Genomic DNA, 21,979 nt, shown 5'->3' on the forward strand with positions numbered 1-21,979 from the left:
AACCTAACTTATGTATATATAAAGGAACTTGAAGCGTCATTGTCATAGTCACAAAAGCTCGCAATATGATCCATGTGCTCACTTACATTCTACATTTTCACAAAAACTCTTTAAATTTTCGTTTTACTATTATCCTTCCACCTATGCAATGGGGCATCATTCATCTTATCCTCCTTAATTTAACGAACCTCGTAACATTGGTGAAGAGTCTGTTGGTCCAGGAATATCCTGTTTCTTTAATTAACAACACGAAACCTGACTTAAATCTCGCCCACGGAAGCAGAAAGAACGAGCGAAATAATTTGTACACGGATGTACGGAAAGCTTATTCCTGGATGCTCGTTTTTCTTTTGTTCGTAGAACAAAGAACAACGATCTGGTTTGCTGTTGGTGTTAAGTTCCCAATCGATAGCCCTTTTGTACACATCCTGTTCAGGAGAATTAAATATCCATGAAAGAACTTGTGTAGAACAAACAACCTTTACACCAAGGACCACACTGATTTGTTGAAGTTAAAACGAAATCTGTTTGTGATAAAACGAGCCACTGGCAGCGAAGGGCGGGAAGGAACAAATACACGAAGTTCATCGTTCGGCTTACAAATATTGTATTCATCCAAGTGGAACAACAGAATTATATAGATAAAATATATTTGAAGGGATTTAACACTTTGAAGTCGAATGAGACACAGAGAAACGAAAGCAGGAGATGAATACTGTGAAACAATACATTTAAGGGGACCGGGAGTGGGGGGGGGGGGGGCAGACATAAATTTAAGGCTATAAAGGTTCCCAGGCAGTGCTCGTTCGTCATTATAGTAATTGTAATTTGAAGAGATGGTGATGCATTTCGAAGTAGATAAATCAGAGAGATGAACGAGGAGGGAAACTGAGCAAGGTTTTCATTGCAATCGATCGGAAATTCTGAATTTTTAATTTAAAATTTGAAAAAGCTATATTTGATGATATTTTTATGCTGGCATTGGCAGGGCGGAGTGAGAGGAATACGGAGCGAGGTGGAATTTGGGCACCAAATCAGCATTTGCTCTAGGATCAAGGAAAACCACGGAAAACCTTGATCGAGTTGGCCTGTAGTAGGACCTTTCAAGGAGGGTACTGGCTTCTAGCCAGCAGTCCGACATTTAAATACGCGAGCCCTATGATAGTCGCTAACCGTGCTGTTGGTTTAGTTGAAACGTAAAAGAAATTGCTTTGCAAAATTTATCAGTTATTCAGCCTAAATCCTGTGCGCTCTTCATACCCTATTTTTAAAATATTATTCTCCCATCTACGCCTATGTCAAGGGTAAGAACCGATGGCGGACCCTTGTGAACCTTCTGGTAGGAAGAAGGTGGAATATTTTACTAGATAAACAATTAAAGATTTCCGCCGCTTTTAAACATTACAAATTATATACGTTGCCTTGGAAACACAACACGATTTTTTAGAAATGAAATCAGCTTGTAGAAGGTAGTAGATTCACATATTACACTGTAAATCTTTACCATCATGCTAGGTATTGCTAGCTCAGACTCATTCCATGATTGAATCTAAATACGAGGCTTAAATTACTGGCCGTTCTGGTCTGAAATGTCTTGGTATTTGAGATCAGTTGCAGAAAATGTGCACCGCCATCTCTTAACAGTTAAAAGTTATTATTCGTAGCTTCTGAATCATGCAAATTGTATGTTACCTTTGAAACACGGTAACAAAAGAATTTCTGAAATACCATCTTGATAAAACTGAATTTTAATTGCACGCACTGACGAAAGTATGGGGGCACGATTATCACGAAATAAGTGCACAAAGGAGCGAAAGGCTGTTGCACCTTCTAACTAAATTTTCTTACTCAAAGGCTCATGAAAGTTGTGCGGAAGAAGTTTCATTCCCACGGGAATCCCGACACGATATTCCAGGAAGTTTGTTCACGGGGGTCGGAGAGCTGTAGATGTAGCAATTCGCGGTTTCAAAAAGGGGGGGGGGGGCAGAAGACGGTCACACTACAGCGAGCTGCAACCATAGGCCCTCGCCCCCTCACGTGCCCCCTAGTGGCTGCTTTACCCGGCATGCACTAAGTGCTCTTAGGAATTAATTTACACTATCTACACAATTAAAACTAGAGTTATAATTCTATACTGTTCCTTCTGTCAAAATTGAATGTTTGCATTGCAGGGTACGGCGTGTCTGTATATGCGCGCCTTGAGCGGGGTAACAGAGGGCTTGTTTCACGCTGGACATCTCTGATTCTCTGTGTTGTAACCGTTGCCATGGTGATGCTGTTAAAGGGATTTTGTGACTTACGGCGTAATACTTATGGTCTTTGCTTTAGGAACACTGTTGTGTACTTTAAACGAAAATAATAATATGTGCTTTTCATGTGGAGCGAATGGTAACGCTGCTAAGGGAGTTTGTGTCTTACGAGATAATATTTATTAATATGGGAACTACTTTACGTTTCTCGTTATTTTCAACGTGTATTTACTAGTAAAACGACAAACAGTGCCGTAGTATTTTATTTTATTTTATTTATTTAGTGTTCTGTCTGACGACAGGTCCATATGAACAGGATCCTTCCATCCTTTTCTCGGACTGGGACCTGTTCATATACGTTCTTGGCAGATGATCCAGAAGTGGTTTGCCATTGCCTTCTTCTGTGTGTGAATAGAGTAATTGTTGGGATGCCACGGAGGAAAACTCCGTGTTGCCTAGACCAAGGCCTTGCCCAACACAAGTTATAAATTCGGGCACCGCCGGGAATCGAACCCGAGATCCCAGGATTACAAGGCCAGCGTTCTAACCGCTAGACCACCTCATCTTATTATTATTTAGTGTTCTGTCTGACGACAGGTCCATATGAACAGGATCCTTCGATCCTTTTCTCGGACTGGGACCTGTTCATATACGTTCTTGGCAGATGATCCAGAAGTGGTTTGCCATTGCCTTCTGTGTGTGAATGGAGTAATTGTTGGGATGCCACGGAGGAAAACTCCGTGTTGCCTAGACCAAGGCCTTGCCCAACACAAGTTATAAATTCGGGCACCGCCGGGAATCGAACCCGAGATCCCAGGATTACAAGGCCAGCGTTCTAACCGCTAGACCACCTCATCTTATTATTATTTAGTGTTCTGTCTGACGACAGGTCCATATGAACAGGATCCTTCGATCCTTTTCTCGGACTGGGACCTGTTCATATACGTTCTTGGCAGATGATCCAGAAGTGGTTTGCCATTGCCTTCTTCTGTGTGTGAATGGAGTAATTGTTGGGATGCCACGGAGGAAAACTCCGTGTTGCCTAGACCACGGCCTTGAATGAATAATGGGATATAACTACCGTTCAGTATAATTATTCATTGTTAAACTTAATTCTGCGAACGTACAGAAGAGTATAGGTCAGAATTCCACTGTCCTGGACGTTGAAGTAGGCTAAGTCTTGAGGGTGTGGTCAGGCAGCTTCGGCACACGTTAGCAATGCGCAAGGCATAAATATTGAGCCATTAACAGCTAATGAGCAGTGGCGAGACAAGGTGAACAAGACGCATTAGCTGAATAATGAAGCCTGCACTAACCTACATAATTAATACACTGTAACCGTTCAGCAGTTAGTAATGTAGGAACAGGCAGGATCATACAGCTTGTTACTAAAACAAGAAGGCTGTGGGTGAAGATACTGTGACTTGTTTTATTATCTCTGTTTTATGCGGAGCAATTGTCAAGACAACTGCAGAAATGACTGAAATATTTAATGATGAATTTCTGTGCGTATGTTTTAAAATTCTGTTATATTAAATCTGATATGTACATCAACAAATTTAAAGTTTTGAAGTTATTATAGTCTGAAGATGGCTGTCTTCTGGATTGTTGCGTTGTGTAGTCAGGTCGATAGCCCTGATGATGGAGGCAGCAAGGACCTTTGAAACGTCGGTATATTTGTACCCGAATACACGGCGTAACGACCCAGAAGACAGCCATCTTTTTTCATCCAGGTTTGTAAGTAGATATGTTCATGATTTATCTCCAAAAGCATTTTTATGTGTTCGACCCCACTTTAAAAGTAATCCTCTTGAGAAATATCGCGTTTCCGCAATGTTTTCGTTTTATATACGACAAGAACTATCTCAATCCAATGTAATTTTTTTGAAACTTATTACTACGCGGCATGTTAGAAATGTACATTAAGTAACAGTAGTTTCGGTTGATGCTACAAAAAGTTCGCGTAGCCGCCATATTGGTATTGGAAAAAAATTGAATAGACTAGTGTTTATTCTGAGAACAATGTGAAATTCATAAATGTCTTGTGAGAAAATTACGTATTTTGTGAAAGTTAAAGCAGTTGGTACATTTAGTTACCACTGTTTTTCAAATTGTCAAATACCGAATTAAAATTTTCATGAAAGACGTGCCTTTTGTCGGGCTCTGAAGCTTGAAAATTTTTGTAATGAGACAAACGTAAAAAAACAACAACAACAACAACCACGTCTTAGATCTATCAGTCACTAAATTGAGCTCTGAAAGCTAAATTAACGTTATATTTGTACTTCATATTAATAAGATTAGAGCGTAATGTTTTGGTCTCGTTATAGTGGATGGAATTAAGGTTGAATTAAGCAGAACGGAGGGGAAGGTACATTGTAAGAGCATCGGAAGCATGGAATATCAACGAAGGTCTTTTATTCATACTGAATTTGTAAAGCCGCATTACATTATATTACATCAGCATTAAAATATGCGGCGATTATATTTAAAATCGAAGGGGGTGATGGAAATTCAAGTCAATCGAAAAACACTTCGCTCATTTCAGACGTTTGAATTCTCTAGTTTTCATTTTAAGCATTATTCTTTGCTTTACATAACAGGCACAGAGCTGTTCTGTTGAACGGGCAGTAAAACTCTGGAATGCTTAAGCATTATAAATGGAGACATGGTATTTGTTATGGTGAGGGATTCTAAATGTGTTCATGAAATGTTATGATCCAAATAATTATTTATCTCTCACCCAGAGGCAAGATTCAGGTTTGTTTGGACCCAAGGAAGAGGAACCAACACGTGACACAAAATTACGTAACGAGAAAGTTTTTAATTAGTACCCATTTTAATATTATTATTGTAAACGATGCCATAACAAGCAGGACGTCTAGCAGTATGTGGAAAACGAGAATGCGTATAAAATCTTTATATGAAACCTAAAATGGAGATACCGCTGGAGGATAATATTAAAATGATATTATAGAAATATAATGTGAATTATAGACTCGATAGAACTGGTCTAGTCGGTGTTAAAATATAAATAAACAGGAAATTAAAAGAACATTGATAATAACTCTATTAATTTTCGGCAGGAGGAACTACATGGAATCATAAGGAGAGGGCAGTACCTATTCGTTCACGTAATGACAACACCAGATGTAATGAAACTGTAGGAAAAAAATTCCATTAATATAGTTAGTTTAAAAATGTATTTATTAGCATTGCTATTCTTTGCCCAATGTTGAATGGAATTTTTAATTTACATTCATTATAAACAGTATGTGGAAATTATTGAAAGACTTTCTAAATTAATCCTTTGACGAAAGTTGCAAAGGTCTAATAACTTCAATTAAACCGTCTCATATGGAATGCCACTTTATTACAGATTCCTGTGATAATAACGTATTCACAAAAATCAACACTGCTGCATTACATGTTTTACTTCGGTTATGTGATAACGTTTCGGGGGGAAATATTGCTTCCATGTTCAGGGCTAAAGTTTTGAACTTGGAGGCATATCCATGCTGAAATACAACGCCTAAAAGAGTTTCTGACTTTATGAAATTTGAATGTCGAGGTTTTGATCAGCTTTTGCATAAATAAAATTGTATCATTTATAAATATCATGTCCAACGAGGTAAATAAAATCGGAATATGTTCTCCAATTTGGAGCGCCCAGATCTTTTCATCTCTGCTTCGCAACGCGACTTTCAAATATATTTAATCCGCATTACTGGCATTCGGACATAAATGTCCCTCCCTATGCATGCAGAACTAAGCAGTCTTCCCCCCCTCCCCCCCCAAATAGCTGCAGTTACACAATAAAGTGGTAAAAATGCAAAGTATAAATAAATGCTTTGATGTGGTACGTTTGCTTGTGTTATATTACGGAGTTCCTGGAAACAGCACAAAATTAAAATAACACTAACTGAATTTTCCCTCTGCGTAATTATTCTCCAACGCAACCTCAGAGTTAACCGATGGCTGTTACATACATACATATTGCCTCGTGTAATTCGTATATAAACATGAATCACGTAAACCACAGAGGACAGCACTAAGACGTATTACATTTGGAACACAAGCTTACAGGCCTATTTTGTGGTCAATTCTGTTTTTGTGCACCTCACTGGTAATTTATTTCAACTGCGGTAACTGAACCAATGGACACGATCCATTGATCCATCGCATCCCATCTCTGTTTTAAAGATGTTTTCTCATCAAAATTGTGTATGTGTTTCTTGTCTCCCCATTCTGGCCCAACGCCTAGATCGTCATAACATCCTACTGTCTTAAAAAGACCACGTGATGCGTATAAATGATTCAGTTCTGAATTGCCCTGAATTGTTCAAATTCTTCATCGGTCCACGTCTTTTCATGAACGCTTTTTAAATCAATATGTGATCATCGGTAAAGACCCCGTTAATACAAATATATTAAAAGTAAAATTATCGATTACACTGCAGATTCCGTGAGGCGTACGGAGACTGATTATGGATGAAAAGTATAAAGGAACTGAAGGAATATTTCAACATCTCATATTTCGTAATTCGTTAGGAGTTACTCAAGAAATCCACCAGCCTATGAACCATTCTAAACTTAAGCTGGGTCCCGATATAAAGTTTTCTGGGTTTTTAAATTGCAAGTTGTTATGCATTTCTGATGTTTTCTGGGCTCCTGGGGACACAGTGGGACATCCGGAGATAACATACAGCCCACTGAAGATAAATACACGCCGCTGAACTTTGTGTCACCGAACGTTTCTCTTTACAACACGAAAACACATCAAAAATATGTTCTCCCTCGTATATCACATTGAGACCTACACTGGTACAGTTACGTCCCTGCCTTGTGCTGGGGTCTTCATCTCTTACTACAAACGTAATTTGAATATCATTAGGGCTGTAACGTCGTGTTTTATGTGCATACTGAACAGAAATAACTCCCAACTAACCATTCAAGTACATTCAGTCAAGTGTACGTAAATCGCTGTATCCAGATGCGTGTCCTGTTCAGGTAGCTTCTCTGATGAAGTGTTTTGTTTGAGGGGTCAGTGAATTTAGTTTCGAGATATATTTTTTTGCGATAAAATCCAAGTTCTTACCTCAGTAGTTTGTTTGATTAAAGCATCGAGGTTTAGATCGAATTATTACAGATTTTATAATACTGATACCCTTAATATATGAGGTTTAGACCAGTGGTATTCAACCCCTTTTTGTTCTCGTACCCACAGATATAATTTCTCTTCAACTTTGTACCCCCAAAGTTGTTGGTGTATAATTCAAGTTATACGTAGTATATAATCTACATCTAAAATAAATTAAATAAATTAAATTACTGATTATTCAGTGTTTATCATAAAATAATACATTTTTTTTTTTAAATTTCACGTACCCCCTAAGAAGTATTCGCATATCCCCGGGGGTACACCACTGGTTTAGATTATACTATTCTGCCAGCGTAAGAAAAATTCTTGTAAAGATACGTTAGTGTTAATGATTATAGGAAATTATAAAGTACAGTTGTAAAGCGATCTCTTATGTTACATTGGCCTGTTCATTTCTTCCAGTACCTTCTCTGGAAACCACAGAAAATGGAATTGTGCCTGGAAATGTTTCTTCCCTGTGTTGGAGTGAAGTTCGCCACCCTTGGAGGCCGTCAGTGTTTCAGCGGAGCGGAGAGAGCGCTGTCCCAGGTATGTAATTACGTACTTCAAGTCATCAACACAAAAGAAGAACGTGCTGTTATAAGTAATAACTAAGCTTGAATATTATATTAGCTTTATTAATTTCCTCGCCATTTCAAGTAATGTTTTTGACGGGAGAGTCTACGAAAACCGTCTATTTTACGCAGCACGAATTTGGCTTCTGAAAACAAGATGAAGATAGCAGATAGTTGCTTAATAAGTTTCAATATTAACTTTGTATTGAAGATACTCTGGGCTGATATCCAAGTCTTTATTGAGTTTTAATGGAATCCGCGTACGGTGAAATTGGTTTGGGGGGAGTCTGAAAGTTTGGTAACTATGGCAACACCACGGAAATGTAATTATTGAGACAAGTAGAGACGATGTCCTTGTGGCTGTCATTGGTGCGTGGCTTCAGTGAGACAATGCCACGCTACGAACCGCCCTTAACCCAGAAAAAGCACCCTAGGCAAATTTTTGCCCTTAAGAGTAGCCAGTGTGAAAAATTTTCTCACGGCGAGTATGTTAATGACTGTCTTCTGAGTTCGTTCACCGCGTGTTCTCCTAGAAATTGACTGACGTTTCGGAAGCACTTATTGCATCCATTATCAGGGCGATGTGGGCAGACCTTTGAAGCATCGGACAGTTTCATCGAAGCTAAGGGCGAATCAACCCAGAAGACTTGAGAGATTTTTTATGGCGGTAAGGATGGTGATGTTTCTCCGAGTTTTTGGCGCCTTGTAGACTCGAAGGCAGATAACGTTTTTGAATAACGCACTGTCTTCAGCATAGTTACGTTGGTAAGCCCTTCATTGCAGTATTCTTTTTGAAGTAAACTTCTTCTGATATCTAGGATTTGAGACTTTGATGCAGTGAAGGTGTCAAAAACATGTTTTCTGTTGAGTAAACCTGCAGATAATTTGGAGTCACTGCTAAAAAATAACAGGAGACGTATCATTTACTGATCTGAAACAAACAAAACGAATTTAGCTCGAAGGACCCAGTGTTTCTAAGTGTTATATCTCGGGCGTAGCATGAAAATAATTAAAAGAAAATTATTCAGAGTGGTGGAGAGTGGTTATCTTACACGTGCGATGCTACGCCTCAAAATTTTTATTTGTATACCCCCCCCCCCCCCCCCCCCCCGATGATATCGTTGCAAGTGTTCGTGACTAAGTACCCTTTTGCACACTGACTTTTACAGAATCTTGAGAGATGCATGATATTTTGAAATTAAGATATTAAAAACACTTCCCATAGGGTAGTGAGATTATGATATAAAAATTATAAACATTTATTTTTTAAATAAGAATCTTACGGACGTCGGTAGCCGTGGGCCTTTGAGCCCCCCCTCCCAAAGCCCGTGTTCAAATCGACCACTGTTTTCCTGTAGGATCTGCCCCGCAAGCATTAACATATATATCTGTGTAATTATACTACGTGACATTAGCCTAATGGCAGTTCGTAATTATTGAGGTAAGTATGAGTTTACAAGGTGAGATAAAGTTTAAGTCCGCATATATGAAATTTATTAATGAATATCTTGCGTGTGTTGGCATATAACAAGACACAGCGAAACGGCTAAGAACGATGCCTCGTAGAATAAGAGCTTTCGGGAATGTGCCACGTCGAATGTTGAAAATTGTCCAACGTTTCAGCAAACATTACGGGTGCCATCTTCAAGGAGTGGTCAGTCACGTGCTCATCTCCTACTGGAGACGAACCCTACGTTTTGCTTCGCCCTAAAAATCCCACCTTTAACCATTACTAACCTGCCGTGAAGATGGCAGCTGTAATGTTTGTCGAAACGTTGGATAATTTGCACAATAGCTTAAGTTGTAGGTGTACATTGAACTCAAACCGTGAAAATTTAAGGACAAGGATTGAATTAAGCCTGTGTTGCTGATGCCTTTATGCAATCGATTCAAAATGCCGGACAGTGCTGATGTAGAAATTGTTTAAAATACATGAATACACTTTTATGTTTCGTGATACAAAGTTTTCTGTAACGCTGTTTAAAATGTTATCTTGTGGTCTTGGAGATGAGTAGAGTTGAGCGTTGGAAGGCGCTCCAGTGTTTAGTAGATATTTAAGTTGCCATCTTCAGGGTGAATATCTGTTGTGTGGTGGGGTGAAGGGCAAGGAAATCATATTTAAGACCTGAAAATGCTGGTTTTGTGCAGGTTATTGACGTGATTGGACAAGCAGAGGAATTAGGTAATGTCCAATGGGAAGCGAGCACGTGGTCTAGGGAAAGAGTTGTTGAGAAAAGTTGAGAAAGTAGAACAGGAAGATGCAAAAGACGAAGTTTCTTCAAAAGGAACGAGGATAAAATGACTTGAGTTCACAAATTGCTTAGTGTATGGGTAGTTTGTTGAACTAGGCCGAGTTTAACGGTGATTTCATTGCGCTAATATAATGTACCTTTAAAAGATTTGGCGGGTTCTTTAATACAAGCAGAACTTAACTGTTGTCGGATCAAAGTGCTTAAAATTAGATCCTCGTTTTAAGTATGTATTTATCAGCACTCGACGAAAATAAGAACACGCAAACTGTGGTTCTGGATCCGATTCCGACTGTTGGAATTAAATATGCTCACGTGCAAAGTGGATTGTTTCAGACATTTCGTCATCATTATCAAGATTATATCACACCAAGATGGCGTGTAATATAAAAGTGAATGTTTACATCATGTTAGAAGTCAGCTGAAATGTCTTCCTATTCGTCAGGGAAGATACAGGATGTGGCATTTAAAACGCAACCCAGCAAACAATTACGTACTGCTGTAGGAAAATGAAAAGAGAAGGATGTAATAATTTTTTTCGACAGTTTAAATAATTTTCTGTAAAACCGTCTTATTCTAAAAGTTGTATTTTTGTCGTCAGAGGTTCAACTTTTCATTTCTACCGGTTTGATTTTCTGCGATTTAGCACGTTAAGCCTTGCGGGCCATATTTGATTTTAGTGCTTCGTGTTGCATTTTACGTGATGACATTTCCATTAACCCAGCATTTCTTATGCCTTTTACTGTCTGTCAGAAACCGACACATGTTTAAAACTTGTTTGTCCCGTTCCGTCAAAATACCATCGTACACAAAATATGAACACTAGCAAACACGTCATGTCTGCTTTAGCTTCAGTTAAATGTAAGCGATTTAAAATAGTTGCTCATCTAAACCATTGAAAGTGATCGTCATTTCATGAAATCGTCACGAGGGAGCGGGGAGAGGGGGTTAAATTTAACAAAGGGAATGTCAGATATATGATGAACAAGTATTACCATCTTTTTTTAATTAGAAATTTGTGGTCGACATATGACGAGGTTGGCGAACCTGGAAGGGTATCGTCGTTTCATTTGTGTCCAAGGGGGACTCATTTTTGTCTCACTTCAATGCTGCAACACGTGTAAGTCCATTACTTTACAATTCAGTGCGCTACTGTCATCGCGTATTTAATTTTATTGATTTGTCTCGGGTTGTCGGATTTTTGTCTTCAGCGACAAGCGTCGACAATATTAGGAGGAATTTCTTGTCAGGATCTACAAGTCACTTACATCTCTCTGACCACGTAGTTTCAAATTCCTCAATTCAGTGGATCATTTGTTATTGATTAACCGAAATCTATGACCGCCATGTTTCGTTGCATATTCTACCAAAATTACGAAAATAGTTGTGGAATATATATTTTTTTTAAAAATCTGTTACATGCGTAATTTATGTAAGTGGCGGTAGTATCTTTACCACTTCAAAAATTTGTGTGTCCTCCATGTTGTTATTTCAGATTGTCGTAAGTTATTAAGTTTAATTGTGAGGAAGCTTCCAGTGGTATATCCTTCGTATAAAATTTCGTAAAGACCAGCAAGTTTTCATACAAAGACACACAGGCATTATATAGGCCTACTATAAGTCTATTTTTCATCTTGACACGCGATAGGGTAGAAATAATCAAATTGACATAGCAGAAGAAGTTAATTAAATTCATTGTGTAGTATATCGGGTGCCATATTGGTAGGATGATGACAAATGCCAAACGAATTGATAGGAATACTAACAAAACTCATAAGAGGAATTAAATTAATTTATATTTATTAAAACAAAGGATCCAATTTCGAAAGTAGGGAAAAAATTATTAATGTTTTTGAATGAAAATTTATTTAAATAGAATAATAAATGCATTCATCGAAGACAAATAGTTTTTTTTAAAGAAAAGCTCTTTTTTTAATGCTAAAATATCGAATTTAAATTACCCTTATTACGTGTTATACACCTATCTCATGGGTTTTATACTGAAAATATTAAAAGCCTATAAGTAAATAAGGTCATAAGGTTTTAACCGATATTTTATTTAAATAAATCTGTTCCCATGTTTCAGCAGGAACTTATAAAGATCGCTGAATTTATATCGAGCCATACTGTTCAAACAAAACAAATTCATAACAGAAGGTGTAATGCTAAGAGAAATATCTGATACGCTGCAGATAAAAGACTGAGAACATAATTCTCTCCAGGCATAAACAGCATCCTGGGTATTATAAATAATAGAACAGGATTATCGATGTTTTTTTTTTTGTAGCAAGAAGGGAAAGTGGATCCTGATAATTAAACATTCCTTCTCCGATTTCAATCAGCACCAGTGATTAATGTGTTAACGGATCGGTTCAACTGCACTCCGATATGTTTTAAATATTTGAACTGTTGAATTCCATTAGTCTGTTTCTCAGTAAGATTCACTGAATTTGAGAGGGAACGCGGCTTTTAAATGCAGAGCGAGCTGATATATTGATCTTGGAAATGCTTCTCACTCTCTGTGCGCTGCATCCGATCAACTGACACGTGGGTGGACAGGATCTATCCATAATTAAGCAGTCGCAAAGCCTCTTGATGTGAAACGTACTGATTCCACGGAGAAGCTGAGTGATACGTTCAGCTAGCAAAAATTCTTTCCTCCTTTTATGGAACCTGAAAGTTCATTACCGTGTTCACAAGAGCTCTCCAACAATCTCAATCTTGAACCACATGAATCTAGTCCAAATCCTTACGGCCTTTTTTTATTTAATATCCAAAATATAGCGAAAATACAAGGATATTTATGACCTCGACTCTTACCGTAAGGTTGATTTAATCTTGTAGATTAGATTAGCTGGGAATGTTGAACGCATGGAAGAAATATTTCCAGCATTGAACATATTCCCTTCAGGTGCCTTAGTACAAATGGAATAAATTTCAAACGCAACACTATTTTTTTATTTTATTTGTAGTGTTCTGTCTGACGACAGGTCCATACATTATGAACAGGATCCTTCCAACCTCTTCAGGTTGTCAGGGACCTGCTCATACATATATACATTCTTGGCAGAGATGATCAGAAGTGGTTTGCCATTGCCTTCTTCTGTGTGTGAGTGGAGTAATTGTTGGGATGCCACGGAGAAACCGGGGAAGCCCCCGGAGGAAAACTCCGTGATGCCTAGACCACGGCCTTGCCCAACACAAGTTATAAATTTGAGCACCATGTAAGAGACAACGTGGGAGATATATGAGTAGATGAGAGGATAATATTAAAATTAATCTTTGAAATATAGATCCTGTGGCTGAAACCGTTGACTGAATTGAACTGGATAAGGATAGTATCCAGTTGGTGTTGTTATTGTCAGTGGATTCTGTAATTATTACATATTCTGATTTCGTTAAAGGCAGGGATATTCTTTATCATCTGAGCAATTATCGACTTTTCAAGAAACACTGTGCCTTGTGGAGTTAGATTACTTCTGAGGGAAATGTGTGATATCATGACGCCTTTGTGAGGTGAAATAGATTTCATACATTATCGTAATGACTATATGAAATCTGATAAATTTGTACGGCATTCATTGAATAGCGAATGGGAGGTAATCCACCTCGTTATGATACTCTATTTTGGGGAAAAATGAAGACAAAAAACTCACGTAATAATTTTGCTTCTCATTTATTTATTAACAAAAGCGTCAGATGTGAGTCTGGTTCATTAGTGACGAGTGAGAATGTGCCAGTTAGTGATCGTTATATCATGTCCTTATGTTGGGCGAAATTCAAGCTGACGTGGAGTCGAAAGAGGTCTGCCCCGTCACTGTCAAACACAAATTAGAACGTAGATGAAGACAAATGTACGGAGTACGTTGATAGTTGCTGTTTTGTTAGGCGAGGATGAACACGCTCTGCGCTTATGTTCGGAAAGTTCTAGGTCTGGACACCTGATGCACTAGAAATTGATTCTGTAATAGTAAGGTAAAGTTTAACCACAACGCAGTACATGCAGATGTGTTGTTACCCTCACGCTCCGGCCACTTTTTCTCAGAAAATACATAGGTCATAGAGGTTATATGGAAACAAGAATGTGATAGTCACATGATTAACTTTTTTTAGCCCCGGTGGTAAATATATGTACCACCGAATAAATAATTCTTACGTTTTGCTCACAAAGTGTATTTATGTGTTTTGTATGATGCGTACTGTAAACAGCGATTATTTGATTGAACAGCGTTAACCAGTTGATATTTGTAATGGTGAAGTGCTGTGTTTTCTTTGCGGTACGGACTGGAATCTTAAATGTTATTTAGACGAGCTTTGGTATCAAAGGATGTAAAAAGAAAATTAAATCGAAGTGATTACGTAATTTTTATTGCGGAGATATTAAATGTTTATATTATTTATTAAACATATTATATTCTTTCATAATTTAATTTCATCGTAAGAATGGCGGTATAATATACAACTCGAAGGTAAATAAACAATATTCCTGAATTAGGGGAATTCTAATTATATATTTTATTGTATGTTACTGAAATCGTTGAGATTCCAAATTTAATGTCATTATGAATTAATTACTTCGGATACACAAAATTATATAAATGTATGAACATAAAACAAACGTAGTATACAAAATCTCAGATACCTCATTAGGAAGATACGTGTACTCCATGGAATACGCTTTGAAGTTAAAGAAGATTTGGTGCGATCACAAACTGCACTCAGACTGGTTAATTCACATTATGATAAATCTTTCTACGGGCGAAGACAAAAGGAGATTCGTTTATATTTAAATGAGGCAATGAAATCTGAATTTAAAACATTCTGGTGTGGCGTAACATGGCACCGAAAAGCTTAACATTTAGCCGCTACTCATTTTAGCATTTGTTTTAACTTGGATTTATGGTTGATAAATAAAAACGGATACTGAAACCTCAGATGCCACATGCATGTGATTTTAAGCGGAATATATTAATTTTAAAATCTGAAGACTTCCAGTGTTGTCGCTGTTGTAATAATTGCAGCACTAGCAACTATCTCTCGGTCTGGTCCACGAAGATAATATTCTGTCAGAGAGATAGGGCAGGAGTTTCTGTTTCGAATGAAGCAAAAAGCTGAAACAACGCGGACTCAGATGGAACGAAAACAGAGAGAAGCACAGATAAAGCCGACGGCAGAACGGACGGAGAGAAAATGTTGCAGACGTCCTGCGCTCTTCGATGGAGGAGGGACAAAATGCCCTTCGTCCCCAGGACCAAACTTAAGCGATGTCAAATCTTGGCAAAGTTAATTTTTATATTTTACATTAAAATACATGACGGCCACTTTCAACACATTTTGTTCACACAGGAAATCTTATTTTACTGTTTTTATGGGTCGATACTTGAACAAATTTGTAGCCTTCGACCGTGTGTCATGCAGTTACTGTCGGAAGCTGGGAAGTGGCAGTTGCGTTCCGGTTTGTCAGTGAACGCGCTATTGTCTTACGTCTCTGTGACGAGATTTCTTTTCTTCTGATGGATTTTTCTTAATAGCAACGATAATAATAACTCAGATACTCCTGATGTTTATGATTATACCTCGCATGTTAGCTTGATTCGGGACATTCAGAAGTAAGAAACGTTATAGTGAACCTTTCTATAATGCAATCACATATTTTGAAAGCAGTGTCACATAAATATCATATTACTTATGTTAATCCTTTTTTTAAAGAGATTGTGAATTATGATTAGAAGTCTACTAAAAATGGTTTTCTGGTGTTGGAAATATATAACAACTAAACACTAAAATCTAACTTAAAATGTAATTAATAAACTATATTTACAACTGTGATATTATCCTGAGTTAATTATGAAAATAAGACAAATTGACAACAAAACATTATGGCTTCTTATTTTAAGAGAACATGAAGTATGTGTGGGGGATAAAATTAGACTTTGTCTGACCTGTTTGAAGTAGCACCTCTTTGTGTCTTTTGAAAGTCTTCTCTGGGTTTCGGAGATTCTGTTCCACGTCTTTGTGATCAGCAGTCTGTCACAGTTCTTAGAATATCTGAACCACAGCGTTGTATGTTTTCAGATGAATCTCCAGCGGGAATTGTACCAGCTCTTTTATGGAATGTGATTTAATTTATAGTCAGTTTGTTCTGTGAATCATTTCTCCTTCAAGGACAGAGACTGTTAAGGACGAATTAAGTTTGTGAAACTGAATTTGATTTTGGAGAACATGGTATGCATTCGAATGGGACCATCAGGCCATCCTGCGCTATTTAGGCGCAGGTGACTTTTTAAGCTGTTTCCGTCCTATTTACCCCAAATGAACACAGCAGGCAAAGGCAATGTGCTGGCGCACTAACCAACCCAAATTGCATACATATTCATGACATGAGCTGTCGTATCTCAGCGAGCGGACAGTATGCATACCGTAAGCGACGACTATACCAACACGTAGCCCTGTAGCGTGTTAAACCTTAGAAAATAAGTCAGCTTAACCCTTTAATGTCGAAGCTCGCCTAAATAGCATTTAATAATTCAGTCCGTACCGCAAAGAAAACACAACACTTCACCATTACAGAGAATAAATGATTAACCTTGTTCAAGTAAACGATTCCTGTTTTCAGCGAGAAATTTATGAAACTCACAAATGCAAAATGAGGATTCAAACCGTAAGACTTGAGGTTCTCACAGCGGTGAGTATGAAGATTTCCGTCTTCTGGGTTGTTGCGCTGTGTAGTCTGGTCGATGTTTACCAACGTTTCAGAGGTCATACTGCCTCCGTCATCAGGGCGATGAGTATGAAGATTTCCGTCTTCTGGGTTGTTGCGCTGTGTAGTCTGGTCGATGTTTACCAACGTTTCAGAGGTCATACTGCCTCCGTCATCGGGGCGATGAGTATGAAGATTTCTGTCTTCTGGGTTGTTGCGCTGTGTAGTCTGGTCGATGTTAACCAACGTTTCTGAGGCCATACTGCCTCCATCATCAGGGCGATGAGTATGAAGATTTCTGTCTTCTGGGTTGTTGCGCTGTGTAGTCTGGTCGATGTTTACCAACGTTTCAGAGGTCATACTGCCTCCGTCATCAGGGCGATGAGTATGAAGATTTCCGTCTTCTGGGTTGTTGCGCTGTGTAGTCTGGTCGATGTTTACCAACGTTTCAGAGGTCATACTGCCTCCGTCATCAGGGCGATGAGTATGAAGATTTCTGTCTTCTGGGTTCTTGCGCTGTGTAGTCTGGTTGATGTTTACCAACGTTTCTGAGGTGAATCGCCCTGATGACGGAGGCAGTATGACCTCTGAAACGTTGGTAAACATCAACCAGACTACACAGCGCAACAACCCAGAAGACGGAAATCTTCAGGATTCAAACCATTTGTATTACGAAATATAAGGACCTACCCTCTTATTATATATTTCAATTGGATGAGGGTTAGTTTCTAGTGTTATTGGACTACTAATAATGATATTCAGTTTCAAGAATCACTGCGAAATATCTTCGGATTTTGAATTTATTTAATTTTGTGTTGAGACAAAATCATTGAAAACAGCATATGAGTTAAAGTAAGTGATTTCCTCTTTATCCTTAGAACACAGCATTCTAAATCACGAGGCAATATTAGCCTAAAGTGGATATAAACGAGAATGAAATTAAATTATAAGCTGCTATAAAAGTATGACGTGTTTATAGGGGCTTTGATAATAATTTTAGCTTTCTTATGAAGAAAATCTGATGAAAGCTTCGTACTTTTTCGTGAAACAGAATTCTGATCCGATTCAGAGAGTCTTTAATATCTGACCTACATTGATTGTGAGAAGTCGCTAGGATACTTGGATTTCATTCGCCCGCTCCCCGTCTCCCTTATTCGGTTAGAGCTGCTTTGTGTTCGACGTGCGTCGTGTTTTCATTGGATTTCTTTGTACGAAGCGCCTTGCAAATTTAGCGACTTTAACCCTTCAAAGCCCAGTGGTATCTACATGTACCATCTGCTAACAGGCAATAAACATTGATCTTCACATTTTCAGATAACAGCAAATTCTGAACTACTTTCCGCGAATTTAATGTTATCGTAATTTTATCGTGAAGGCAGTTTTGATCTGTTAACGATGCCACTGTTTGGTCTCCTTATGTAGAAACCACTCATTGCACTGCCTTAATTTTCAAAATGCGTCCTTGTAAGTAAATAGGGTTGTAAGCCGCCCTATCAGCAGCTGACGTACGCACGGCGCATCGCTTGTGATGAAGGGTGGGGGCGTGAGGGCGCTCGTTACTTTGGACTGTTATTACGTGAAAATTACGTCAATTATACGGAAATGTTACCCTGTGGAGCGTCGTCGTCTATCCGCTTATGGCACGTCGAACTCATCAGTGAGGTACCACGCCCCTAATTCTGTTTCTCTCGCCATTGTGTTCGTGTGTCACGAGTAACTTGATTTCTTGTCATCGAATACTGACGAAATACTTTTGAAATCCAATCTCATTTTGAGTTGATTTAAGTGCGCGTCGTTTCTCAACATGACGTCATCGCAATACGGAGGGGAGGATAAGATGACAAGTTTTACAGTCGAGTTATCACTCTTGCCTCGTATTCGGAAATTTCCGGGTTTGAATCCATGTAAGGATATCGACTGAATTTTCTTTTTTTTTCAATTTTACTAACGTCCTCTGTGTAAATTATGAAATCGTACTTCCCTTAAAAGTCTACAACAGATTATATCAGAATTATTTATAGTTTTACATTCGTGATGTCATGACCTTGGATACAATTTTTATACTCGTTATTTCATTTGTTGAGCTGCTGAAGTAATCGCTCGTGATTTTGAGATAAGAGCTCCTCTGGAATTGCAATATCCCCCAAAGAGTACAACATCAGGTAATGTTCATAACATATTTTTGCTCCTCGAGAATTTTCCAGCGTTCTTTAATATTTCCAAATTCATATCCGAAGTCCTCACAAGCGAGCTTTTGTGAACACGGTAATGGACGATCAGGTTCCGTGGAAAGTGGACATTGTGTTTATGATTTTAGCGACTGTTAGCTTCTTAAGAAGGGTAAAGTTCCATTGAAATGGGTTATTTTTGTGGCATTTGTTGTTTCCTTTAAGATTCGGTTATATTCCATTGTCCTTTTTAACAGTTCCATAATTTGTCAAGAGATAACGCTCCAGTTTGTTTTTGCCTTCAGTGATAAGTTTGAATGCCCATGGAATATACGCCATATTGTGTTTTGGCGACCATGCACGCAACGTTCTAACGTACGTGATACTGGCGCCTGCGCGTCAGGTCAACCCCTCTGTGAGTGCTCTAGCTAGGTGAAGTTCACACTGTCAAGTCGCGCGTCGTTTGCGACAGAGCACCGGCTCGTAGAGCTGCGTTATCCGATGGTTTGTTGTCGGACCATGTATATTTGCAGTTCTTGAGCGTTGAATCTGAGTTGCAGAAATGTTGACGGACATGGGAGGAGATTAATTAATACTCTGTGATTTGTGTATGTTTTATTGACGGTTTCTAGTGAGATTACTAGATGTTTTTCTTTAAAACTAGATCGCAATTTTTGCAAGAAATAAAAAATAAATTGACTTGTGTTTCGTGTTTTAGTGTAAATTTATATTTGTGGAGATAATGTCAAAAGAAGTGATTATTAATCAAGTTTTTACCGTTTACAAATGAGATTGTTCATCACGCGTCAATATAAGCTTATTTGCCAGTAATTTTAATCGGTTTTAACCATCACATTACTTTCAGTTCGAGAAACCGAAATGAGCACTTATTCCTTACAGCGGTGTCCGTTTGTATCATTGGTGTTCTACAGATGATCACGTGATTACATTTCTGCTCCGTGAAGAACTACTTTAGCGAAGGCGAACTTTTTTTTCGTCATGCGAGTGAAGTGTATCTGTGAAGGAGGCCAACTTTAACATTTAATGTGAATGACAATGATTTATTCTGTTTACAGAAACAATCATAATTAGGGTGTGATAACCACTTAATGGACGAAAGGTACAGATGTTTTGTGTTACAATGGTGTTACACTGATATTGGTTGGAGACGTAATTACTAGACATGGAATTGATCTAGGGGTCTTAGTGGAAAATGTCACAGCTGTAGAGTGCACCTGCTCTAGACATATCTACGGGCAGTATAAACTAGGTAGGTCATTCATTCTGTCAGTTCACTGACTATCCCTAACTGCTGTTACATCCGCAAGCCACGCGAATGTAAACTGAACATCCGCGTGTGGTTGTTGGATTGTGCTCCAATTAATCTTAACATGAGAACCTAAACCTTTGTGTCCATATGTGCTGAACGCACGTAATTTTGACGGGAACAACTTTGCAGAACGTGTTATTTTAAGTCTACTTCAACAGTCAAGAATTCTTTATTTGTATTTATTCTTATTATAAACGGCGATTATTTCCTTAAACACCGTTAACCACTTGATTTATGTAATGGTGAAGAGTTGTGTTTTCTTCGCTGTACGGGCCGGATGCTTAAATATTATTGATATTAATATTTTATTTTCTGATTCTTGGGTTTTAAAGGTTTAACGCGAACTTATACAAGACGTTAAGCTTACAGAGGAATTTTTTAAGTTACGTGTAGCGTGTTGATAATTTGAATTCAAAATTATGTTGAAGGAAACGGTAGTAACCTGTTGTAGTATTTGAGATTTTTCACGGTGGTTAGTCTGAAGATGGCTGTCCTCTGGGTTGTTGCGCCATGTAGACTGGTAAATATTTACCGACGTTTCAGAGGTCATACTGCCTCCGTCATCAGAGCGAAGAGTATGAAGATTTCCGTCTTCTGGGTTGTTGCGCCATAAATATTTACCGACGTTTCGGGGGTGTTTATTGCTTTCATCTTCAGGGCGATGACGATGTATGCCCTTACTAATATCTTAATAGGCACACACATACATAGTCTTTTAGTTTAGTATTAAAAATTAACTTTTATATTTTGAAACACGTATTCTAGAAATGGCCAGCGTTCAGTAACATAAACAAAATTAATTGTGCTGATAACCTAGCCATAGATGTCGAGCCCGGCGCCGATGCGGGTAAGGAGAACCGAGAGTGACTGGTATTAAACTACAGCGAATGTGTCCCTTGCAGGTTTCATGAGAAATTACGGGGGCAGGGAATTCGCTTGGCATGCAAACTCACTGTCAAGTTTAATCATTCGTTAACTCGGTTAACAAGTAAGAGAACTGTAAAGCAACATTGTAACATTTGAAGCGTTCGTGACTCGTACGTAATTTAATCCTGCTCGTAGGGTATACGGGCACATTCCTGGTGTTATCCAGTTTAAAGTATCAGGAAACATGAAGACCTACCGTTGTGTTCCCTGTTTAACCCTTTCCCTGTTACGGACGAGATATCTCGATTAAAAATATCGGTCTTCAGAGACTGGGTTTATCAGAGGAGGAAACTTCTCTGTCGGTAACGTTGTTTTTTATGGGTTTCGACGCCGTGTAGACTCGTAAGTAGAAACAGTATCTATCTTCAGCTCTGAAGATGTAGACAGTATGTTCCTCCTAAAAGCTGCTATCTACATACTAGTTTACACGGCCTTACAACTCAGAAGACCAACGTTACGTCTTCACCGTCGTGAGAACCTTGGATCTCACGAGATATATATCTCGGCAAAGATTTGAACCGCTAACATCTCGAGTGTCGATGTAAATCTTTGTTACTTTTAACCTGCTTGGTCAGGATACAGCTGTGTTCTGTGGTTACTATGGAGACTGATTGTCGGCCATCATTCCTCGTACAATACAA

At 38.4% G+C, this 21,979-nt stretch overlaps 1 protein-coding gene across 3 annotated transcripts in view; it reads left to right on the top strand.

The window, feature by feature from the left end:
• The window catches only part of LOC110833551 (neurotrimin), a 524,202-nt gene that overhangs the window by 64,596 nt on the left and 437,627 nt on the right, over positions 1-21,979 (top strand). Inside the window, exon 2 of one of the 3 annotated variants that reach the window (XM_022071767.2) lies at positions 7,813-7,938. Coding sequence is in view for 1 of the 3 variants with exons in the window: in XM_087349042.1 (XP_087205168.1) it covers positions 20,191-20,201 (11 nt within the window). In the remaining 2 variants the exon portion in view is untranslated. Of the gene's footprint in view, positions 1-7,812; positions 7,939-19,533; positions 20,352-21,979 lie in introns of those variants that run through there. The other 2 variants (XM_087349044.1, XM_087349042.1) reach the window with 2 other exon arrangements.

This window comes from Zootermopsis nevadensis, unplaced genomic scaffold (genome assembly GCF_977971745.1).
Source record: "Zootermopsis nevadensis isolate Lab colony 2312 unplaced genomic scaffold, Znev_1.0 Znev_ptg000015l, whole genome shotgun sequence".
Taxonomy (NCBI): Eukaryota; Metazoa; Arthropoda; class Insecta; order Blattodea; family Termopsidae; genus Zootermopsis; species Zootermopsis nevadensis.